The sequence below is a fragment of the Marmota marmota genome, unplaced genomic scaffold (assembly GCF_001458135.2).
Source record: "Marmota marmota marmota unplaced genomic scaffold, marMar, whole genome shotgun sequence".
Classification (NCBI taxonomy): domain Eukaryota; kingdom Metazoa; phylum Chordata; class Mammalia; order Rodentia; family Sciuridae; genus Marmota; species Marmota marmota.
In genome coordinates, this window is record NW_026000075.1 from 2,746,674 (window position 1) to 2,754,362 (window position 7,689).

At 31.5% G+C, this 7,689-nt stretch overlaps 1 protein-coding gene across 2 annotated transcripts in view; it reads left to right on the plus strand.

Moving 5' to 3' along the window:
- Ccdc39 (coiled-coil domain containing 39) overlaps nucleotides 1–7,058 on the plus strand; it is a 57,683-nt gene extending 50,625 nt beyond the window's left edge. For both annotated transcript variants that reach the window (XM_048814226.1, XM_048814227.1), the window contains 6 exons: nucleotides 1,492–1,651; nucleotides 2,631–2,737; nucleotides 3,765–3,905; nucleotides 4,040–4,219; nucleotides 4,430–4,515; nucleotides 6,196–7,058. In XM_048814226.1, the coding sequence (XP_048670183.1) occupies nucleotides 1,492–1,651; nucleotides 2,631–2,737; nucleotides 3,765–3,905; nucleotides 4,040–4,219; nucleotides 4,430–4,515; nucleotides 6,196–6,343 (822 nt within the window). In that variant the 3' untranslated portion in view covers nucleotides 6,344–7,058. The remainder of the gene's footprint in view (nucleotides 1–1,491; nucleotides 1,652–2,630; nucleotides 2,738–3,764; nucleotides 3,906–4,039; nucleotides 4,220–4,429; nucleotides 4,516–6,195) is intronic.
- The last annotated feature ends 631 nt before the right edge of the window (nucleotides 7,059–7,689 follow it).

Consider the following 7,689-nt stretch of genomic DNA (forward strand, 5'->3'; position numbering starts at 1 on the left):
GCCATTCTGAATGGAGTGAGATGAAGTCTTCGAGTAGTTTTGATTTTCATTTCTCTAATTACTAGAGAAGTTGAATATTTTTTCATGTATTTGTTGATTGATTGTATATCTTCTGAGAAGGGTCTGTTCAGTTCCTCAGCCTGTTTATTGATTTCGAGTTCTTTATATATCCTGGAAATTAATGCTATAACTGATGTGCATGTAGTAAAGATGTTTTCCTACTCTGTGGGCTCTCTCTTCACATTATTGATTGTTTCATTTTCTGATAAGAAGATTTTTAGCTTGAATTCATCCAATTTATTGATTTTATTTCGTAAGCTTTAGGAGTCTTGTTAAGGAAGTTCAGGCCTCATCTGATGTGATGAAGATTTGGGCCTACTATTCCTCTATTAAATGCAAGGACTCTGGTCTAATTCCTGGGTCCTTGATCCACTTTGAGTTCAGTTTTGTGCTTGATGAGAGATAGTGGTTTAATTTCATTTTGCTGCATATGGATTTACAGTTTTCTCAGCACCATTTGTTGAAGAGGCTATCTTTTCACCAATGTATGTTTTTGGCGCCTTTGTCTAGTATGAGATAAATGTATTTACGTTGGTTTGTCTCTGTGTCTTCTATTCTTTACCTTTGGTCTATGTGACTATTTTGGTGCTAATACCATGCTGTTTTTGTTACTATAGCTCTATAGTATAGTTTAAGGTCTGATATTGTGATGCCTCCTGCTTCACTATTCTTACTAAGGATTACTTTAGCTATTCTGGGTCTCTTATTTTTCCAAATGAATTTTATGATTGCTTTTTCTATTTCTGTGAGGAATGTTGTTGAGATTTTAATTGAAATTGCATTAAATCTGTATAAAGCTTTTGGTAATATGGCCATTTTGACAATATTAATTCTTCCTATCCAAGAACATGGGTCTTTTCATCTTCTAGAGTCTTCTTTAATGTCTTTCTTTGGTGTTCTGTAGTTTTCATTGGATAGGTCTTTGACCTCTTTTCTTTGATTCCCAAGTATTTTTTTTTTTTTAATTTTTTTGGAGACTATTGTGAATGGGGTAGTTTTCCTAAATTCTCTTTCTGAATGTTCATCTCTGAGGTAAAGAAATGCATTTGATTTATGGGTATTAATTTATATCCTGCTACTTTGCTGAATTCATTTATTAAGAATACTGAGTTTCTGTTCTCTCTCTAGTGAGTCTTATTTCTGTTTTCAGTGGGATTTACATATGCTTAACTTTTTGTCAGACAGTTTTAGGTAAGCTTTGGTTAATTATTATATTTCCATCATGGTTTTGTATCCTGTATGCCATATTTTAAGGCCTGAGGACTTGGTCTTTTACTCTAAATCAAGTGCAATAAATAAATGCCTGGTCCCATGTGTAGGTACTAAGGTAAACTTATGTTGTTGTTCATTAACTATTTTCTGCTGCAAGGACAAGACTTTTTCTCCCTGATAAATACCTTTACTTAACTAGTTCTCTTCTATACTTTATAGGCTGCTCAAGAAAAAGAAGAACTTCAAAGGGAAGGTGACAGTTTGGATGCTAAGATCAATAAAGCTGAAAAAGAAATCTATGCTCTGGAAAACACCTTGCAAGTACTCAAGAGCTGCAATAACAATTACAAACAATCTTTTAAAAAAGTGACGCCATCTAGTATGTAGGAGTTATTAAAATATGTACAATTAAGTATATATAATTATTTTATTTATAATTTGTCATATATGACAGAAGAATGTATTACAATTCATATTACACATATAGAGCACATTTTTTCATATCTCTGGTTGCATACAAATCAGAGTCACACAATTTATGTCTTTGTACATGTGCATAGGGTAATGATATCCATCTCATTGACCATCTTTCCTACCCCAATGCCCCCTCCCTTCCCTTCCCTCCTCTTTGCCCTATCTACAGTTTGTCTAATCTTCTCATGCTCCCCCTCCCAACCCCACTATGAATCAGCCTCCTTATATTAGAGAAAATATTCTGCATTTGGTTTTCTGGGATTGGCTAACTTCACTTAGCATTATATTCTTCAACTCCATCCATTTACCTGCAAATGTCATGATTTTATTCTCTTTTAACGCTAAGTAATATTCCATTGTGTATATATACGACATTTTCTTTACCCATTCATCTACTGCAGGGCATCTAGGTTGGTTCTACAGTTTAGCTATTGTGAATTGTGCCACTATAAACATTGATGTGGCTGTGTCTCTATAGTATATTGTTTTTAAGTTATTTATTTTATTTTAACCAGAAGAATGTTATGAGACATGGAGAACAAAAATATACTGTGTTTGATTAAGTAGGAAAAATCAATCACCCTCCCCCCCCCCTTTTTTGTAATTGGTCTGTTAAGATGTTGTTTTCTTTATTGGTTCTGTTGGTATATGACATGTTATTTCTATGGAGAATTAATCTCAAATCTGAAAAAATTGTATATTGCTGCTGTGTGTTGACCAAACAAGAAATGGCTACTACATGCTCACATTGTCTTTCTTTAAGTAGATACAAGGAATTTAACCTTTTATAAGAAGACATCTTAGAAATTTCTTATCTGTAATATTTTGAGACTTCTTCCTCATAGTAAGTTGAAAATTTTAGCTAAAAATTTTCCAAATTTTAGGTGATGAATATGAGTTAAAAATTCAACTAGAAGAACAGAAAAGAGCTGCTGATGAAAAACACAGATATAAGCAAAGACAAATAAGAGAACTTCAAGAAGATATCCAGGTAAATTCTATAGTACCTTTAGTATCTGAAGTATCTTAATAAAAGTCAACTATCATTATTACTACTTCTATTTTCTTGATCTTGCACAAATAATAGAGTTTTTGTACATCTTTAGGGAAGTAGACAGTAAGATATAAAAGTAAAATATTCAGTAAATCAGTTAAAATTCCAATGTGAAGCATTGACATTTGTTATTTGTTGATGGGTCATAGCTAGCCAATTATGATCTATCCACTGACTAATTCCTTAGTGTTCACATTAAGATTGCTCCTTGACATTTAAAAGATAAAAATAAAATAGCATTAAGTAGTTACTAAAGTAAATCACTTTGCCTAGCATTCATGAGGCCCTGGGTTTAATACTCATTAACGTGAAAAGAAACAAAAAATAAGTACATGTATGAAGACTCGAATTGGGTGTCAACATACTTTATATATAACAGAGATATGAAAAATTGTGGTATATATGTATAATAAGAATTGTAATGCAAAAAAATAAACAAAAACAAAGTACATGTATAAAGGTATGAATTGGCATGAACAAATTCTATATACAAAGATATGAAAAATTGTACTCTATATGTGTAATAAGAGCTGTAATGCATTCTGCTGTCATGTATTTAAAAAATAGAATCAATAAAACTAAAAAAATTTGATATGGTAAAAAATGAATGTAAATGTCATTTTAGTTCTTCTGGATAATTTACTAATCCACATACTTATCCCAATAAACTCAACTAAATACAGAAAAAAAAAGAAAGAAAGCTGGAACAAATAATATAAATTGTGAACCTTTAAAATTGCCTGATTACAATAGTTATTTATATTATTGATTATTCCAAGTACCATGAAAATACTTTCCAGTGGAATTACGTAGAAAATTTAACCCAAAAGACCATTATACTTAGGCATCGATAGATTAGATATGTATCATATACAAAAATTAATGAATTAAAATTAATACTTGACAAATGAGAAGCAATGTCAGTTTCTGTTCTAGCCAATAAGTGTGTTACTTATTTTTGCAGAGCATGAAAAACACTTTAGAAGTTATAGAACATTTAGCAAATAATGTTCAGGAAAAATTATCAGAGAAGCAAGCTTATTCATTTCAACTACGTAGAGACATTGAGGATCAGAAGCCAAAATTTGAGAGAGTAACTAAACAGGTATTTATATTTTTTTCAAAATTTACTTATAATAGTTTTTTTAAGTCTTAAATGGTAAGCCCCAATTCTACTTTATCCCTAAAATTTGTTGTAAAAATCTGTTTATCTAATAATTAATTATTATTTACCAACAGTGTGGAAAACTCACCAAAGAAATTCGTCTTTTGAAAGAAACAAAAGATGAAACTTTAGAAGAACAAGACATTAAACTTCGGGAAGTGAGGGAGTTTCACAAGGTCATTGATGAAATGTTAGTTGATGTCATAGAAGAAAATGCTGAAATCAAACTTATTCTTAAAAAATACTTTGAACAGGTAATAATAAAGTACTCTCTAATAAGTAAATTTTTTTCTTTGTTCTTTCTGTGGTACTAAGTATTGAACCTCTTTGTACATGCTAAGTATGCTATGCTCCATGAAAATAAAAAATTTTAATATCCATCATACAGCAAAATCTAATTAGAATATGTTTTTTCTAAAATAATCATTAGTAGGACTATTGATTACTGTTAAATATTTTTCCAGAATGGGTTAGAACTACCCACAGCTGGTCCAAAAAGCAGTCGCCAGAGTTCTAGATCTCCTTCACAGACTTCCCTGGTGTCAGTAAGGTAAGTAAAAGGCTAATAAAACATCCTAACTCTCATAGCTGCTACCCTGAGTGCATCTAGCCCCTTCCATGTCACCACAGCTGGTGGATGAGCCAGTGCACTCCAATGCTCTCCTCACCCTCAGCTACCTCATTATGCCAACATTACACAGGCTACATGTAGAAAAAGGCAGTAAAGCAAGAATTCCCTTCTGACTTCTACTGTCACCATTCCTATTACAACACATGGGCTGTGACTGACAATTATTTTAGTAGGATGAAATTTGGGAGTTACAGCTAGCACTGGGATGGACCCCAAGTTGGGGAAATATTTAAGCCATAAAAGGACACATCAAATTTGTGAATAAAACTGCATTAGTGAAATTGTACATAATTAGAATTTATTTGATACTTTGTTCTGATAAAAAGGAAACTATTTTTCCCTTCTGCCATTTATTGTTATTTAGAATTCTATCACTGGGGATGCTTAATCAATTCTCTTGGGCTTTGTTGGCAAAAAAAGAATTATTGTTGATCCCCATTTTAGAATTTCCAATCTCCTATAGTCAGCAGCTACTTATTACTTTCTATTGTCCATGTAGAGATTTCAAGAAAAAGGGAGCTCCTAAAATATATTTTAAGTATGAAAACTTGGCTTCTAGGGGCTGGAGTTGTGGCTCAGTGGTAGAGCGCTCACCTAGCATGTGTGAGGCACTGGGTTCGATCCTCAACACCACATAAAAATAAAATAAAGATATTGTGTCCACCTAAAACTAAAGAATAAATTTAAAAAATTGGCTTCTATATAAATATATTAAATAGTTACTTGTGTTTCCCTGTACTTTCATAAAATATATTTTAAAAAGCTATCATTTCAGTTGCATAGCTATTTTTTCAAATGATCCCAATTTTCTATCAACATGCCTCTCCTTTTCCTCTTGAATTATTATGTAAGCTATAATTTTGATTGCTTTTCTCAGAAGCAAAATCTTGCCCCTGTTTTGTTACCATCTTGAAAGCCTTTAATACTTCTAACTCTAAGAAATTGATTATATTTGTGTGCTAAGTCAGGTTTTCATTGCTGTGACAGAATACCCAAGTAAAACAACTTAAAGAAGGAAAGATTTATGTTTGCTTCTGGTTTCAGAGGTGTAGTTGGTAGTTGGCTGTGGCAAGGCACAGTATCATGGTGATGAAGGTGTGGTGGAACAGAGCTGCTCACCTCACAAAGGCTAGGAAGCAGAGAAAACAAGGGGCTGGGGACTAGATATATTATCCAAGGGTACATATCTACTAAGAACCCAATCTCATTAATTAGTTTCTACTTCCTATACTTTCTGTCACCTCTCAGTAGTCCATTCGGTATGAATCCTTCAATGGATTAATTCACTGATGAGGTCAGAAACCTCATGATCCAATTACTTCCCCAAAGCCTCACCTCTCAAAAATCATTGCATCGGGCACAAAGCCTTTACACATAAGCTTTTGGGGGATATAAATTATAGCAAGTTGAAAACATTTTTCTCACATAGAAACATATTTATCTATTAATTGAATCTATGTTCATCATTTTCTAAATTGTTTTTTGATATCTGTTAATAGTCATACTTTTAAAAAATTTATCAGTGTTTTGGACTAAACTTACAGTATTTTTTTTCAGGTCAGCTATGAAATTTACATTAAATTTATAATTTTTTTTTAGGTCAGCTTCAAGTTCCACAAATATTTCTCCTTCTCAGACTTCAATTAAAGTATTAGCGCTCAACTTCCCGGACTCAGCACCAGGATACAGCACTTCTAGTTCATCTAGTGGCTCTAGTAATGGTAAAAACAAAAGGAGCAGCAAATAAAATTTTACTCTTTTGTACATATTTTAAATACAAAAACTAAAGTTTCATAATAATAGCAAATCCCATTCTATTTTTTTGGTTATATAACAGGACTACTGATATAGTATTAGAAATAAAAAATGATCAGACAAAAGTTTTAATCTAGTGGAAAATGTAAAAACTGATAGTTAGTTTGTAAAACAAAAAAGGTAATTTTCTTAGTTTTCCTATTATTTTATTCCTAGAGAAGGAAAGTAATAACAGTAGATTCTTAAGGATAAGTTGTCTAAGCATAGAAAAGATTGCAATTTTCACTGTAATTTTGATGTCTGTAGTGTTAAAAGATAGTTTGCTTCATTGTTTCATGGAACCACACATTCTAATGTAACGGAATCTTTCAGGAATAAACATCTAAAGAGTCAGTGCAATCATAATAAGAAAATTCTCATTTACCTTAGACGACTTCAATATTAAGTTTTCTTTATTCAAAGAGACATATTTCCCAGACTTTTAGGGGAAAATAAGTCTGTTAAAGGCTGTTCCTTCCTTTGATATAATTTGTTACCAAAAGATAACATCGTAACTCCTCTACCCCAAAGAAAACAGCTAGTAAGAGAAATTCAGTTTATCAGTAAAAAATGTATCTTAAATTCCTAAGAATTACTTCATTTTGACCTTGAAAGAAATACAACACATCAAAGATTTTGCTCTCAAGATACAGCCAACCCAGCATAAAGAATAAGAATATATTTTTAAAATTTCTTGAAATAATTAACAATTTGGAGAAAGGTTGATGTGATATGATTTGCTCTTAGAATTCTATAAATTTAAATTGGAGGTAAACTACTATATTTAGAATTGGAATCACTAGATTTAGAATTAGTTTTTTTTTTTAGTTAATACTTTGTATCCAGAATTCTGAATTCTTGGAATAGAGTGGAATATCATAAAACTGGATTTCAAATAAAGGTATCATAATTTGTGTATGGAAACAAATGTCTCCTAAAAACCTTGGGAAAAAATATTCATTGCAGCTGTCTGGAACTGCCATGCAGTTCCTTCTGAAAAGCAGTAGTGGTGGTAAAGTAAATCTGTTTCTCCTGATTATTATTTGGAAAAATGATCTTGTTTGGAAGTAACCAGGAAAAGTCATAATAGTAGAGTCCAATGATTAATATAGGTAAAAATACTAGGCAATTTTTGGTTAGAACATTGCTCCAATGCATGAGTTATATTTGTAAGCTCTAAAAACTGATTAAATATAGTCGCTTTATTCACCAAAGTTCTTAATTCTCAATCATATATTACTTTGTAAATTACTTGGAATTTGGAAATATTTTTAATTATTTACTTTTTCTTTTTTTTCA